The following is a 17,381-nucleotide window of genomic DNA, read 5'->3' as shown; positions in this document are numbered from 1 at the left end:
ACATGGGCGGGAACGTCGAAGACCGGCTGCGTTCGTCCCCAAGACAGAGTCTTCGGTGGGTGATCCCGTGACAGAACGGGCCTATACTTGGTCTGTCATCTCGCGATGACATGCACTAACACGAAGAAGCAGTTTTTCCTCGTGGCCTACCCCCTCTAGGTGCCGAACGATGCCCTAGACCGCGGGGGCCACCGGAGGGGTGCCGGTCTCTAGAACCGAACGAGGCCCATCCGAAGAAGAAAACACAAGACGGTAATTATGATGTGCTAAGGTTGTTTGCCAAGCATGGAAGAAAACAACAAAAAAGTATAATACATATTATCGATAATGCACAAGAAGGAAAGAGATCTAGGTTAGATTCTTTACCGAGAGACCCTCTCGGAAAAGGTGGCCATTACCGAGAACCGAAAATCGACCCTCGGAAACCACTGCTCTAATTTTTTTCCCTTCTCTTTTTGTTTTTGTTTTGCACTATCTTTTTTGTATCTCATATTTCATATGCTTTTACGACCAAAGTTTTTAAATTCCATGACTTTTGATGAATTTTTTTGATAAAAGACTTTTGATGCACTCATATATATATATATATATATATATATGCGTTTTGCGTTAGATTTGGTCGAAACTCAACTTTAAAGAGTGTAAAGTAAAAAAGATGAGAAGAAGCAGTTTTTGACTGTGGCCTACCACCTCTCTCGGTGCCGGTCAACTTTCTAGACCGGCACCGAGAGAGAACTTTAAAGAGTGTAAAGTAAAAAACATGAGAAGAGGCCGTTGTTGACCGTGGCCTACCCCCTCTCTCGGTGCCGGCCAACTTCCTAGAACGTCACCGAGAGAGAACTTTAGAGAGTGTAAAGTAAAAAACATGAGAAGAAGCAGTTGTTGACCGTGGCCTACCCCCTCTCTCGGTGCCGGTCAACTTTCTAGACCGGCACCGAGAGAGAACTTTAATGAGTGTAAAGTAAAAAACATGAGAAGAGGTAGTTGTTGACCGTGGCCTAACCCCTCTCTCGGTGCCGGCCAACTTCCTAGAACATCACCGAGAGAGAACTTTGAAGAGTGTAAAGTAAAAAAACATGAGAAGACGCAGTTGTTGACCATGGCCTACCCCCTCTCTCGGTGCCGGTCAACTTTCTAGACCGGCACCGAGAGAGAACTTTAAAGAGTGTAAAGTAATAAACATGAGAAGAAGCAGTTGTTGACCATGGCCTGCCCCCTCTCTCGGTGCCGGTCAACTTCCTAGACCGTCGGGGCCACCTGATAGCCCATGCATATACATGTGATGGCCTCCTCTGAGAGCACAAGAAGTTTCGAGGCCAACGGAGCAACAGGACCCGCACTTCCGGCACAAACCGGACACATTTCCTCTCGATACCCATAGACTATCTCGAAGAACGGGCCTAGACTTGGTATGTCATCTCGCTATGACATGCACTAACACGGAGAAGCAGTTATTCACCGTGGACTACACCCTCTCGGTGCCGAATAACGCCCTAGACCGCCGGGGCAACCGGATGGGTGCTCGATATGGAGACCGCCCGAGGGGGGAGGGCACCCCTACATGCGTGTGGCCCATGCATATGCATGTAGGGGTGGTGTGTTATTTGAATAAGCAACGCACATCCTTGACGTGGCACGTGCCTCACAAACCACACACACGGGCGGGAACATCGAGGACCGGCTGCGTTCGTCCGCGAGACACAGTCTTCGGTGGGTGATCCCATGACAGAACGGACCGACTTGGTCTGTCATCTCGCGATGACATGCACTAACACGAAGAAGCAGTTATTCCCCGTGGCCTACCCCCTCTAGGTGCCGAACACCGTCCTAGACCGCCAGGGCCACCGGAGGAGTGCCGGTCTCTAGAACCGGACGAAGCCCATCCATAGAAGAAAACACAAGACGGTAATTATGATGTGCTAAGGTTGTTTGCCAAGCATGGAAGAAAACGACAACAAAAAGTATAATACATATTATCAAGAATGCACAAGAAGGAAAAAGAGATCTAGGTTAGATGCTTTACCGAGAGCTCCTCTCAGAAAAGGTGGCCATTACCGAGAGTATTAGACGTGTATTATACGCTGGCGGTTCCGTTTCCCCGCGGTCGTGCGCATGCACGTGTGCGTGGATATTTTCCAAAAAAAGGCCCCTAGTATAAGAGGAGGGGAATGGGCACCGGCCGCATCGCCCACCCCATTTCCCCCAAATCGCCTCCCCCTCTCCCTTCTCTCTCCTCTGCCCCTCATCGTCTCCCTCACCGGCCACCCCACCTACTCGCTCACCACCACCGCCTCCCTCTGTCCTCCTGCTTGCTTCTGGCTCGGATGGAGCAAGGCCGAGGCGAAGCTGCCGTCGCGGAAGGAGATCTGGAGAGGACGGGCGCGGAGACCGTGGCGGATGCCGTGCAGGCCCTCGTCGGCGGTGCGGGTGGAGGAGGTGCTGCATCCCCATGCGTTGGATCGGTCGCTGCGGCGGCGGATGTGGAGGAGAAGAAGGTGGCCGTGGAGGACTCCGCCGTGCCGGAGCTTGGCGTGACGGCGTCGAGCGGCCCATCTCATGGACCTGCGGAGGCCGGCGGGGAGCACGTGGACCTGCAGGTAATCCTTGCCAGCAGTCCCCTCTGTTTTTAGTTACCCCCATTAAGCAGTAGATTTAGGTGTTAGGGTTTTTTGCTAGTTGCTGCATCGATCCCCTTCTGATAATTAATTAGGGGTTTTTAGATGTTTGATTGATTGATTTATAGTGAAAGGTTAAGTTTGGATTCTGTGATTGAATCATCCAGTAGATCTACTAGTTAGGTTTTTTTAGTTAGATGTGTAGTTGGGGGTTTTTTGTATGGGATTCAATTATAGCCATTGATATGTGGAATCTATGATATTGAATCATCCAGATGTAGTAGTTAGGGTTTTTTTGTATTGGATTAATTTATAGGCAGTTATATGTGTAGAATCTGTGATTGAATCATCCAGTGGATGTAGTGATTAGGGTTTTTTAATTAGATGTTTAGTTAGGTTATTTATATTAGAATCTGGATTGCCGCATGAGCAAGATGAAGTAAATGCAATTACTTGTTGTCAACCACAATGGCTCACTGATATAGTTGCAGGGTACATCAAAGAATGTACTACCTCCATTGGTAGACCTGAGCATTTTAGGTTATTAGAAGCACATTGCAGATTGCTTGACCTTTGCATACTGTGTTATATATGTAGTTAGTAGTATAATTGAATTAATTACTTATATTGCAGAATGAGGAAGCTGCTGGCAACAAGAGGAAGCTGGACATCGCTGGGTTCAACGACCCGTCTGATTCTGACGACGACGAGGAGGTAACCCCAAGCTGTTTTTTGTCTCTTTATTAATCTGTGTGAGATGTTGTTCGTTGATGATGCCCTATATGAATGCCTCTAAATTGGAATGTTATGTAGTTTATTCATTGATATCATAAAGTTGTGTTGTTTGGTCATTAATTAGCTCTAAATAGCCTATTTGTGGTCTTTGATCATGAAACCATATCTGAATGCATATAAATGGAAATATTGTGTTGTTTGTCCATTAAATTATTCTAAAATAGAAAGTTTTGTTATACTTTCAATTAATTCCTCTGAAAGTTGTGTTGTTTGTGCATTAATTAGCTGTAAATGGGATATGCGTGATGTTTTTCATGAAACCATATACGAATGCATATAAATGGAACTATTCTGTTGTTTGTCCATTAAATTCTTCTAAATGGAACTATTCTGTTGTTTGTGCATTAATTAGCTGTAAATGAGCTAGTATGTTTGTTTGTTCATTAAATTCCAGTAAATGGCAATTATTTGATGTTTGTTAATTACATTACTCTAAATGGGAAGTATGTATTTATGCAAATCATTTGTATGTGTAGTACAACTCTGGAGATGAGGTGGAAGAGTGGAACCACAAGTCCTTCATTGAGCATGAAGCCAACAAGATCAGGGAGAAGGGGAAGGTGGCGTACTACAAGTGGGGCAAGTTCAGGTGCCCATACTGCACCACTAAGCCAATTCCCAAGGATGGGCTGTATGAGCACCTTATGTCGCATGCACGCGGTTTAAAGACGAGTGGGAGCGACGTGAAGATCAGGGCAGAGCATGCAGCCCTCCTGAAGGCTATGGGTCCCATCTAGTCACCCTCTGTGAAGCTGGTAGTGGTACTAATCATCAGTATAGTTGATGATGTTTAACTTTTGCGCTAGTATATATGGTTGTGAACTGTGAATCTGGAAGGTGGGAAGTGTTTGTGAACTGTCAAGTAGTATGGCAGGCTCTTAAGTAGTATGGCAGACTCTTAAGTATGGCAGAGACTTCATTAATCTAGTATGTCTCTGAAGTATATCAACTGTCTAGATGCAGGTCAGCTATGCTTTGTTGCAGTGTTTATATTCTGATGCTGCAATGATCACAGTAGGTGCTTCAATGTTGCTTGACTGATGAGACATGCTGCATACAGTGGGTAGATGCTTTACCGAGAGCGACTCTCAAAAAAGGTGGCCATTACCGAGAGCCTAAAATCGACCCTCGAAAACCACTGCTCGAATTTTTTCCCTTCTCTTTTTGTTTTTGTTTTGCACTATCTTCTTTGTATCTCATATTTCATATGCTTTTACGACCAAAGTTTGTAAATTCCATGACGTGGCACATGCATATGCATGCAGGGGTGGTGTGCTATTTGAATAAGCAACGCACGTCCTTGACGTGGCACGTGCCTCACAAACCACACACACGGGCGGGAACGTCGAGGACCGGCTGCGTCCGTCCCCGAGACAGAGTCTTCGATGGGTGATCCCATGACAGAACGAGCCTAGACTTGGTCTGTCATCTCGCGATGACATGCACTAACACGGAGAAGCATTTATTCACCATGGAGTACACCCTCTCGGTGCGGAACAACGCCCTAGACCGCCGGGGCCACCGGATGGGTGCTCGATATAGAGACCGCCCGAGGGGGGAGGGCACCCCTACATGTGTGTGGTAGATGCATATGCATGCAGGGGTGGTGTACTATTTGAATAAGCAACGCACGTCCTTGACGTGGCACGTGCCTCACAAACCACACACACGGGGAAACGGACGCGTCGGGTCTACACGGATGGGATCTTGCTGTGGCTTTGGCCCGGATGTTGCTCCAAAGTGTTCCTATGGGCTGACCTAACACAACCGGGTGGAGAGTTCCACTGGTCAAAGCCCGTCCGTGCAAAGTCAAAGGGCTAGATCACGTGGTCAAACGCTACAGGGTTAGGCGGGACGGGGGCCCCGGGGGGTAGCAATGCACCGGAGCATCGCACCGGGCCCTCATACATGCCGTACGGTGTGGTGGCATGTCCGAAGAGGCGGCATGTGTCTCCGAGGTGTGGCCCCCCTCACGGACGGCGATGACACAGTAGTAGATGTTCTGCGGTAACGATGCGGCGTGAATATTATTAAATACTCGGAGCGCGATAAAATCATGAGTTTTTTACACGACGTGGGTACATGTGCTATAGGACTGATGGTAATTTTTCATAATTTTTGGTGATGGAGAAGTATCTGAACACTTCCCTCTCCGCGGATTGCTCTTCGCGTGTCTACGACTGTGGCTGGCGGCCTCCGGGGGCTAGCACATGCCGCCAAATCTTGCGTAGGCAGCCTCTCACAAGTCTGGAAGTGTTGCGGCGGTTGCAAACGCCCGGCACGCGTCTCCGGGGTGTGCCCCCCCCCACAGACGGCGCCGCCGCCGGCACCTGGAGGGGGGAAACGGACGCGTCGGGTCTACACGGATGGGATCTTGCTGTGGCTTTGGCCCGGATGTTGCTCCAAAGTGTTCCTATAGGCTGACCTGACACAGCCGGTTGGAGAGTTCCATTGGTCAAAGCCCGTTCGTGCAATGTCAAAGGGCTAGATCCCGTGGTCAAACGCTACAGGGTTAGGCGGGACGGGGGCCCTGGGGGGGTAGCAATGCCACCGGAGCATCGCACCAGGCCCTCATACATGTCGTACGGTGTGGTGGCATGTCCGAAGAGGCGGCACGCGTCTCCGAGGTGTGGCCCCCCTCAAGGACGGCGATGACACAGTAGTAGACGTTCTACGGTAACGATGCGGCATGAATATTATTAAATACTCGGAGCGCGATAAAATCATGAGTTTTTTACACGACGTGGGCACATGTGCTATAGGACTGATGGTAATTTTTCATAATTTTTTGTGATGGAGAAGTATCTGAACACTTCCCTCTCCGCGGATTGCTCTTCACGTGTCTACGACTATGGCCGGCGGCCTCCAGGGGCTAGCACATGCCGCCAAATATTGCGTAGGTGGCCTCTCACAAGTCTGGAAGTGTTGTGGCGGTTGCAAACGCCCAGCACGCGTCTCCGGGGTGTGCCCCTCCCTCACAGACGGCACCGCCGCCGGCACCTGGAGGGGGGAAATGGACGCGTCGGGTCTACACGGATGGTATCTTGCTGTGGCTTTGGCCCGGAACTCCAAAGTGTTCCTATGGGATGACCTAACACAACCGGGTGGAGAGTTCCACTGGTCAAAGCCTGTCCGTGCAAAGTGAAAGGGCTAGATCCCGTGGTCAAACGCTACAGGGTTAGGCGGGACGGGGGCCCTGGGGGGTAGCAATGCCACCGTAGCATCGCACCTGGGGGGGCCTGATGGGATCTTGCTGTGGCTTTGGCCTAGACTTGGTCTGTCATCTCGCGATGACATGCACTAACACGGAGAAGCAGTTATTCACCGTGGACTACACCCTCTTGGTGTCGATCAACGCCCTAGACCGCCGGGGCCACCGAAGGGGTGTCGGTCTCTAGAACCGGGCGAGGCCCATCATTTGAAAAAGAAAACACAAGACGGTAATTATGATGTGCTAAGGTTGTTTGCCAAGCATGGAAGAAAACAACAACAAAAGTACAACAAAAAAAAGTATAATACATATTATGGAGAATGCACAAGAAGGATCCTTTACCGAGAGTCCCTCTCGGAAAATGCGGCCATTGCCGAGTGTTGCTGGACTGCCCTCGGTAACCATTGTCGGTGCGGCTCTCGGAAAAGCCCCCCGAGATCTAGGTTAAGACTTTTACCGAGTGTCGCTGAAAGTTGGCTCTCGGAAATGTTTCCTGCGGGGACTTATGCAAAATTTCCCCCTCGCGCGCGCTCACTCCTCTCTTCTCTCTCTGTTTCTCTCGCCCCCGCCCCCTCTGTCCGTCACCGCCCCTCAGTGCCACCGCCCCATCCGGCGAGCTCTGCCGGCACCGCCGCCGCCGCCACCGGGAGTGCCTCCCCCGACCCCTCCACCTCCACCGAGCCCCCCACCGCCACATCCACCGAGCTCATCCACCGCCACCATCTCGGCCAAGCTTCACCGAGCACCACCGCCGCGGCATCCCCTCCACTAAGCTCTACCACGTCCGGCATCCACCTCCCCTGCCGCCCCCCTGCCCCGTTGGTGAGCCCCTACTCAATATCGTTTTTTTTTGAAATAAAAGGGGTTTCCCCCCTCTCCATTACAACAAAAGGTGTATATATATGCATAGTGAATAATGTGTGTGAGTGTGTGCTTTGTATGTGTGTGTGTCAGTGAGTGATGTTGGTGTATGTGTGCATATATAATGAATGGTTTTTTATATTTATGTGTGTATATATGTGCATATATAATGAATGGTGTATGTGAGTGTGGGTGTGGGAGAGGGGTGCTATTGATGTGTGTGTGTGTGTGCATGTGTGAGTGAGTGTGTGATGTGTGTGTATGGATATGTGAGTGTGTTTGTGTGTGGGGGGTGTGCGAGTGAGTGTTATTGATGTTTGTGTGTTTTACATATGATTGACACAACTTCATTCTTTCATGCAGGACATGCATCTATTTTGACAATAGAGAGAGTGAATTCTGTTGCACGCTTCAAGGGTAATCTCTTCCCGTTCATGTGTAGGTTTTCATTATTTGTTGATCACCTAAATAGTCGCGTAACCTAGGTGTCTCCCGTTCGGAAGGGTTGTATCTATAAATATGCAAGTCTGTGCATATTTATAACCTCAACTCTTTCGAATTGTCCACGTTTTCCATGGACAACCCGAGGATGTGTAGGCGGGTCGTTTTCATGATGTACTTAGATCCGAGAGAGAATTTCGATAGTGTCTCCTTGTTGTTCTCTAGATACACATCCTCTTGGCTTATTGCTGAGACGTGTATTTGGAGAATAGCGGGGAGGTGCTGCCGAAATTTTGTCTCGGGTCGGAGTACGTCATGAAAGCGGACCCAGCCTACACATTCTCGGGTGGGATTAGGACCTATCTTTAGATATTACATAGCTCAGTGCATGTCGTAAAACTTGATGGAACCACTTGTTACATAAAAAAATTATGTGTGTGTTTCACTTTATATCAGAGGATGGAAGAACGTGAGTGGATGTACACCGGACATCCCAGCATGGAGGGTATGACCCCTGAGTGGAGGTCGAAACCAATGATTTCCTGGAATTAGTATTTGCAGGAGAAACGCCAGTTCGTGGAATTTGGTGCCCATGCACGGAGTGTGATAACCAGACTGAAAGAGATAAGATTACTATGAGTAAACACTTAGGCAAATATGGGTTTACGCCAGGCTATTATCGGTGGATCTTTCACGGTGAGACAGAACAGTCCAGGGCAGAGGTGGTGCGACAACGCACCGGCGAATATGATACTCGGATTGAAAACCTGTTAGATGACATCCGCCGTGCAGATCCGCGGGAGGACCCGAACTCCGAGGAGCCATCGAAAAGCCCTGAAGAGTATCATGTAGCTTTGTTTGCGGCACAAAAACCCCTTCACGCCCATACAGAGGTTACTCAACTAGATGGCATTGCACGCCTAATGGCCCTGAAGGCAAACCATAACATGAGCATAATTTGCTTCAATGAGTTATTGTCAGTTATTGCTAGCCTGTTGCCTAAAGAAAATATATTGCCAAAGAACATGTACGAGTCAAACAAAATCCTCGGTTCACTTAAGATGTTGTATGAGCAAATACATGCTTGTCCAAACGGATGCATGTTATTTAGAAATGAACATAAAGATACGAATTATGTGTCAAGTGCAAATCCTCTAGGTATATTGAGGTAATAGATGATGATGGTAGCAAGAGGCAGCTCACAATTGCCGTCAATATCCTTCGATATCTTTCATTCACAGAAAGGATCCAGAGGCTTTATATGACCGAGGAAACTGCCCAATATATGAGATGGGCCGCCGAAGGGAAGATGTACAATACAAAAAAGATGCAAAATCCACGGGATGGTGAAGCATGGAAGAAATTTGTTGAAGTTCATAAGAAAACAGATGACTAGAAGAGTGTAGTTGTTGGGATAACAACCGACGGGTTCAATCCATATGGTTTGATGGCTGCCATATACAGTTGTTGGCCAGTATATGTTATCCCCCTGAATCTTCCCCCTGGCATTTGCATGCAACGACATCACATGTTCCTGACGTTGATAATTCCAGGTCCTAACTATCCTGGGAAGCATATGAGTGTGTATATGGAGCCATTGGTGGACGACTTACTTGTTGCTTGGAACAACAGGGTCCGGACATACGATGCAATTTCAAAGAAGCACTTCAATATGCATATCTGGTACCACACATCGCTACATGACCTACCGGCATGTGCGATATTTTGTGGTTGGTGTGTAAAGGGGAAGTGGCCTTGCCTAGTGTGTCGACAGCGTGTGACTTTCATTTGGCTGGCTAAGGGTCACAAGTATGTATGCTTTGACCAACATCGGCAGTTCCTTCGTCTTGATCACCCATACAGACAAGACGCTATGCACTTCCAAAAAGGTGTTATTGTTGATGACCCGCCACCACCTATTATGACCAGTGCCCAGCTTAAGGATGAGTTAGATGCTCTCGAGGAAAAGCACGATGGGAAAGGTTTTGTGGGATATGGAGACACACACCAGTGGACTCACATTCCAAGCTTATGGAGGCTCCCTTACTTTAAAGATCTTCTACTTCCACACAACATTGATGTAATGCACACTGAAAATAATATTGCGGAGGCCTTACTCGGCACGCTCCTCGACACCGAGAAGTCAAAAGATAACATTCAGACTAGGATCGATCAAGCCAAACTATGCAACAGGCCAAATTAAATTTGGTGCCTCGTGCAAAAGGTAATTCTTGGAAGAAGCCACCAGCCCCTTTCACCCCTTCAATGCCCCAAAGGAAGGAAATTCTCCAATGGATTGTGAACAACTTGTACTTCCCTGATGGATATACACCTAATATCATGAGGGGAGTGAATATGGCTACAAAGCGAATAGGAGGCCTCAAGAGTCATGACTACCATGTATGGCTTGAGCGGATAATGCCTATGATGATTCGAGGGTATGTCAGAGAGGATATTTGGCGAGTTCTGGCGGAGTTGAGCTACTTCTTCTGTCAGCTTTGTGCCAAAGAACTAGATTATGAAGTGGTTGCAAAGTTGGAGGAACAAGCACCTGAGTTGCTATGCAAGTTAGAGATGATATTTCCGCCAGGTTTCTTTAATCCGATGAAACATATGATCTTACATCTCGCGTATGAGGCTAGAATGGGAGGACCTGTGCAGTTCCGATGGCAGTATGCACCTGAACGGGATTTCAAGCATCTTCGTGGGAAATGTAAGAATAAAGCCCGCATTGAAGCCTCCATAGCCGAGGCATACCTGAACGAGGAGGTGACCACGACGACGACAAAGTACTATCATGACAGTATTCAGACTAGGTTAAATCCAGCTCCTCGTTACAATGAAGAACCCACCAGTAATGTTTCCGACCTTAGCCTCTTCGAAGGCCAAGGTGGAAAAGCAAGTGGACCGAAGCCCAAGAACTTTCCACCTACTGAGTGGTCGACTATTATGATCTATGTCTTGACCAACATGGAAGAAGTGCAACCATACATAAAGTAAGTGTAGAACACCTTTATTGACAACTACTCACTAGTCTTGAGTTCTAACTCGAATTCTTCCCATTGCTAGGGAATTCCAGAACGAATTCTAGAAGCTACCACGGCCTCCTAGCGATGAAGAATCAGCAGACCTTCTTGAAGATACCAATGCTGATGGTGGTTTCATTTCTTGGTTCTCAAGAAAAGTAACTTTTATAACTTTATGTTACTTCAAGTTGATCTTACTTGCCGGTAATGCTTCCACTAATGAACCAGACAATCTCCTATTAATCTTGTAGGCATATCAGGAGGTTGATATGGACGCCAAAGTGAGACAAGTAGCCAAAGGTTTTGAATACGATCATTTAAGGCTTACGACATGAATGGGTATCGCTTCCACACTGATAAACACATGCGTGAGAGGCCCAACCGAAGGTCAATAAATAGTGTGGTCTACTGTCTAGGGACAGATGGACGTCACTACTATGGAACCATCAAAGAAATTTATGAGCTACAGTATTGTGGTTTACCAGGGGTGAAGCCCATCGTATTCAGATGCAACTGGCTCAATCCTGAGAAAGTGAGACGAACCCCTAGTATTGGCTTTGTCGAAGTTGAATGAGCATCGAAATATGCAGGAAAAGATGTCTATATTATGGCTCAACAGGCTACACAAGTGTTTTTTCTCCCATACGCGTGCACATCTACGGAATATATCGATCTGTTGAAGTGGGATGTCGTGTACAAGGTACCCCCGCGTATCAAGGTACCTACCCCAAACAAGGACGATTACCATATAAACCCTAACACATACGAGGGAGAGTTTTTTCAAGAAGCAGACACTGACGAAGACGAAGATGATGCAGAGGAAGATGATGGCGTGCATCACGAACATGATGTTATGGAACATGAGGCCACGGATGACATGGAAGTAGATAATGCAAAGGACGAATACGAGGATGTTTCCGACCCTCGAGATTTGGCATTACTTATGCGACGGGACATGGGGCTAGACAAGGATGAGGGCCCCCCTGAAGACTTCGAGGATGAATGTATGAACGGGCGTGATAGCGATGATGAAAGCCCTGATCCAAATGTTGCACCTAATATTGACCCTTATTTCTAACAACTCCATGTAATCGTGTGAAAACTCTATGTATGTGTGTCACAACTCTATGTATTCGTGTGTGTAACAACTCTATGTATTCGTGTGTGCAACAACTCTATGTATTCGTGTGTGCAACAACTCTATGTATTTGTGTGTGTAACAACTATATGTATTATTGTGACAATTCCATTTATTCTTCATATGTGATATATTTATTGTATTTACATCAACTTGTATCATCTGTACTAACTGGTTTGTTCTTCTTCGTATCAGGTGATTGAAACATGACAGGTAGCAACAAGATTCCGAAGGAAAGTCTGAAAAAAGTGAATGATCTGTACAATGATCAACCTGCTCGACCGGTGAAAGCGGTGGCCGCTCCTTGATCGGTTGCCACAACCGCCAAGAAGGCCAAAGGATTGGCGGGTCTAGACACCCGTCCGACAAAACGTGCAAAACAAGGTCGAGTACCACGCGGGGGAGGAGTAGGAGGCGGATGAGGAGGGGGAGTAGGTGAGGCAGGAGGAGGAGGCGGACAAGGAGGGGGAGTAGGTGAGGCAGGAGGAGGAGGCGGACGAGGAGGCGAACAAGGAGGGGGAGTAGGTGAGGCAGGAGGAGGAGGCGGACGAGGAGGCGGACGAGGAGGGGGAGTAGGTGAGGTAGGAGGAGGAGGCAGACGAGGAGGCGGACGAGGAGGGGAAGTAGGTGAGGCAGTAGGAGGAGGCGGACAAGGAGGTGGACGAGGAGGGGGAGTAGGTGAGGCAGGAGGAGGAGGCGGACGAGGAGGGGGACGAGGGGGACGAGGAGGGGGAGTAGGGGGACGAGGAGGGGGAGTAGGTGAGGCAGGAGGAGGAGGCGGACGAGGAGTATGTAAAGCAGCCCGGAGTAGAGCACCTCTTTCTTCTCCTCGACCCTCTGATGCAGTGCTTCAACGTGCTCAGGAGGAGGAAACAGAGGATGGGGATGAGGCGTGTGAGGAGGAGGAGGAGGAGGATTTTGCGGAGGAGGTGGTGGAGGATGAGGAGAAGGAGGTGGAGGAGGACGCCGCCGCCGAGAGGAGGCTGGTTGTTCGTCAGGTTTCTGAGGGTGGGGATGGACCCTCACGGGTGACAGAGCACCACGAGGTGGCCGGTTCACAACCGAGCGGTTCGACTATCAGCACTACTTCCAGAGGGAAAGTGTGGCTGCGTGGTCCTTCAAAGCTTCCAAGACGTCCATATGTGCACAGAGGCGTGTTGATTAAACCAATGGGAGAGAAGTAAGTGGTTATCTCGACTCATCCCATATAAATTGTACCTTTTTTCATTTCCTCACATCTAATATGACTTCGCTCTTCGAAATGCAGAAGCTTAGTAAAAGGTGGTGAGAGGCGTCTGCCACGGTCACCGAGTGGCATCATTGGGGGTCTTTGTAGGTTAAATTATCCTGGACTGGTCACTTTGCCGAACGGTATCATTGAGCCAGCTTGGTCATGGGATCACTACAAACTTGCACCGGATTTCCCGGATATGCGTCAAAGGGTTTATGATAACAGAGCCATGCGAGTGGTCCACGATTTCTGGATAAGTCTTTTCAAACACCTAAATGTCAATACCACACTACTAGGAAAAGGCTAATTAGTGGCGCACCTGTTTTGGCCATTAATGGCGCACTATAGGTGCGCCACTATCATCACGCCACTAGTAACAAGTACTAATGGCGCACCAGGCAGTGCGCCATTAGTATGTCCCCTGGTGCGCCATTACTATGCCTCCCAGGGGGCCATATTTACCTTGTGCTCTGGGTTACTAATGGCGCACTTCTAGATAATGCGCCACTAGTGTGTTTATTGCAGTGAGCCACTAAAGTGCAGTATGGTGCGCCACTAGTATGAATATTAGGATTTTTTTTCTTTTCTGATATTTGCACAGGTTACAAAATACATTACTGCACAGAATATAGACAGCACAACATATAAACAGCATATTTATCGAATACAATAGAAGATTAGTCTCCGAATTCAAAATACCGAACAAAGTTAGAACATTACAAGTCTCGAGACCGCGAGTAGCGAGTTTGTCTTCACATTACAAGTCGATATCGATCATCTAAACCACCATCACATAGAAGAGAGCTGCGGTCATCACGATGAGCATCATCGTGATGAAACTGGTCTTTATCCGGAACCTCCAACTCTCCCTCCTCTCTCCCACTAGATAGCGCGCGTATCTAGCTTCCGCCTCCACCCTAGTGGTGTACCCTTTGTAACTATTACCGCTGAAACGGTGAACCTGTCTCCGACACTCCTCCCAATCGTCGTAGACTCCGGGAACCTTACCCTTGTACACGACATACGACGGCATCTCTATGCACTAGGCAAACAAAACGTTTGGAGCAATTCACAGACAATACATAAGCAATATATAAGTATGCAACAAAAGGATCGGAAGAGAAAAGCAACACATTAATAACATGATTCATGGTCCTACTAATAAATAGCATCGATTACATATAAGTTGAACGACTGTCCTAACCAAAGAGACATACAAGTTCATTAAAGTTTAATTACAACATGAGCTAATCGATATTTCAGAACTACATAGCATCACTACTTTCGACTCGACTCAGGGATCGGAGCGTGGATGAAGCCGCCGTCTTTCGTGATGGTCATGAATGTGCGTTCGTTGTCAGCCTGCATTTGTAGCGTTGTTTCTATTTCACTGTTGGACAGTTGATATTTGAGGTAGAACTGCCCTGAGGTACGAAGGACATCTTGATGGATGATTTCCGCAAACTTCGACTGGATGCGAAAGAATTCTTGTCTGAGGTCCGCGTCCTGGATTGCCGACAAGCGTGGGGCCCAATCTTTGAGACTATTTGGTAGCAGAAGGTGATTATGGTCCCGTACGATCGCCCGCATGTGATGGAGTGCGTAGTAGGCATCCTTCTGACCGCCAGGCGGCTGCTTGACGCAGGGGAACGTCGTTAGGTGGGTGAACACGTGCTTGCCGTACCTAAAAATTGGCCTCTTGAAGGTGCCTCCAGATTTGGCGTAGCCGGGGAGAACATCATCAAGAACTTTCTTGATATTTGTGTAGTCTTTTTTCGACTGACGGTCCGAGTCAAAATACGTGGCCATGGAATAGTTCGGGCTTAAGAGGATGAGTGTGCAATGTGTGTCACTGCACAAAACACGGAATGTTAGAAAAAAAGAACGATCGAAATCTAAGAAATCGTATGTTACGGGGCGGTGAGGGGATGACTTACTCGGGAAAGTAAGGCACGAGGAAGTTATCCTTATCTGGGTTTGCCAGAATGACGCCTTCGAGGTATGAACTCGCGACTTGCCGGTCCCCAGCGCTACCCAAGATCTTGGCACACATGTAGAAGGGGTCGACTATCACAGACCTTGTTTTCCATACCTTCAGCAGCGGCTCTGGCGCCTTTCGCTTCTTTCCTGGCTCTGGCGCCTTTTGCTTCTTTCCCGGCAGTGGGCAATCTTTCCAATTTTTCAACAGCTCGTCTATTTCCTCGCCTCTCCTCGTACGCGGGCGTCTTCGGGGTTCGGTTTCACCATCAAACAGATCCTTGCGTTTTCTCCATGAGTCATCGTCGCGAAGCCACCTTCAATGTCCCATGAACACGGTTTTCGAAGACCCGGGATCTCTATCTAGTTGACGATACGTTGTGTCATCCATGCACCTGACGCATCCAGAAAATCCGTGGACCACCTGCCCCGCGACATATCCGTAACCGAGATAGTCGTGCACCGTCGTGAGCAGTGCGGCTCTCATAGGGAAATATTCTTTCTCTGCGGCGTCCCACGTATTGGCTGTCGTTTTCCACAGCGTGTCTAGCTCCTCTTTCAGCAGCCCCAGATACAGATTGATGTCGTTCCCTGGTTGTTTCGGCCCTTCAATTAGCATACTCATGTGAACGTACTTCCTCTTCATGCACAACCAGGGGGAGGTTGTACATCCACACAAACACAGGCCAGGTGCTATGTGTGCTTCTCTGGCTGCCAAACGGATTGACTCCATCGGTGCTCGTGCCCAGCACGATGTTCCTTGGATCGTCCCCAAATTCTGGGTGTTCGAAGTTCAACGCTTGCCACTGGCTCACATCCTTAGGGTGACTCAGCATCTTGTCTTTTTTATTTATCTCCGGATCATTTCCGTCATCTTCTCGCTTCTTCTCCTCCCTATCCGCGTGCCAACACAGGAGCTTTGCTACCTTAGGGTCTGCGAAATACCGCTGCAGACGAGGAGTGATCGGAAAGTACCACACCACTTTTCGAGGAGCTTTCTTCCTCTTCTTGTATCGAGTGACGCCGCACACCGGACATATGGTAGACTCCGCGTGCTCGTCCCGATAAATGATGCAATTGTTCATGCACACATGGTATTTCACGTGCGGTAAATCCAGAGGACACACGATTTTCTTCGCCTCCTCGAAACTGGTCGGGCACTTGTTCCCCTTGGGAAGACGTTCGTGCTAGAATGACATGTTCTCGTCGAAGCATGCGTTGGTCATTTTGTGTTTTACCTTCATCTCCAGAGCCATGAGCGTTACTTTCAGGCGGGTATCCTCGGGTCTGCATCCTTCATACAATGGAGTAACCACGTCTATCTCCAGTTGATCCAGCTTGGCTTTCTCTCGGGCGGCAGCTCTTGCGTTAACCGTCTGCTTGAGAAGCAGCTCTTGAATATGAGGGTCCTGCACCCAGCCCATCGATGGTCCATCGTCGTCTGCTCCGGCATCTTCATCTTCATGATCATGCCCTTCGTCTTGACCTTCCTCATCATCATGTCCGGCATCTTCTACATGATGACCGTGTACTGCATCTACTTCGGGATCATGTCCTAGAGTTTCTTTGTCTTCTCGCCCGCCCTCGCCGCGGTTGTCTTGCTGCCCTTCCTCATTTCTTGCCCGGCCCCCATGGACGACTTCATAGTCATCTTCATCACCTTGCCACCGATAGACATCCATGAAACCACGCAAGAGCAGGTGGTCCCGCACCTGTACGGAATCCGGGTCCATAAGGCTCTTCAGCTTGGATCTGCAACACGGACATCTTATCTCCGTCTCGTTCTTTTGAAGAATCAAGGCCTTCGCGGAGCTCAAAAACCTATTCACGATGCCTTCGGTCATCGTGCGGACCATGGTCGCCTGTGGGGTAGAGCAAAACGATATTTTAGAACCAAAAAAAAATTGGCATAACTTTGCCTAAAAATATGACCAAAAAGAATGCATAGTGAGAAATTCTCACCGAAACGGAAATGAATCAACATTCCGGCAAAATATTGGCAACTATCACATTTCAAATACCGGTACCAGCTGCAAACACAAACATATGCAACACCACAAACATACGTAGATCTAGGCCATAAAAA

The 17,381-nt window shown here is 48.4% G+C and overlaps 1 protein-coding gene across 1 annotated transcript; it reads left to right on the top strand.

Moving 5' to 3' along the window:
* The first annotated feature begins 2,324 nt into the window (after positions 1-2,324).
* LOC120968640 (uncharacterized) lies at positions 2,325-4,168 on the top strand. The gene is made up of 3 exons (XM_040395553.3): positions 2,325-2,597; positions 3,249-3,329; positions 3,887-4,168. The coding sequence occupies exons 1-3, from the start codon at positions 2,325-2,327 to the stop codon at positions 4,145-4,147; spliced, it is 615 nt and encodes a 204-aa protein (XP_040251487.1). The 3' UTR covers positions 4,148-4,168.
* The last annotated feature ends 13,213 nt before the right edge of the window (positions 4,169-17,381 follow it).

The sequence above is a fragment of the Aegilops tauschii genome, chromosome 7 (genome assembly GCF_002575655.3).
Source record: "Aegilops tauschii subsp. strangulata cultivar AL8/78 chromosome 7, Aet v6.0, whole genome shotgun sequence".
NCBI classification, from domain to species: domain Eukaryota; kingdom Viridiplantae; phylum Streptophyta; class Magnoliopsida; order Poales; family Poaceae; genus Aegilops; species Aegilops tauschii.
This window is presented reverse-complemented; position numbering and strand designations above follow the sequence as displayed.

Excerpts from the sequence above, each read along its gene's own strand:
- LOC120968640 (XM_040395553.3), top strand. The coding sequence starts at position 2,325 with ATGGAGCAAGGCCGAGGCGAAGCTGCCGTCGCGGAAGGAGATCTGGAG. Across the intron at positions 2,598-3,248 it reads GGGAGCACGTGGACCTGCAG|AATGAGGAAGCTGCTGGCAA; the intron begins GTAATCCTTGCC and ends CTTATATTGCAG. Across the intron at positions 3,330-3,886 it reads ATTCTGACGACGACGAGGAG|TACAACTCTGGAGATGAGGT; the intron begins GTAACCCCAAGC and ends TTGTATGTGTAG.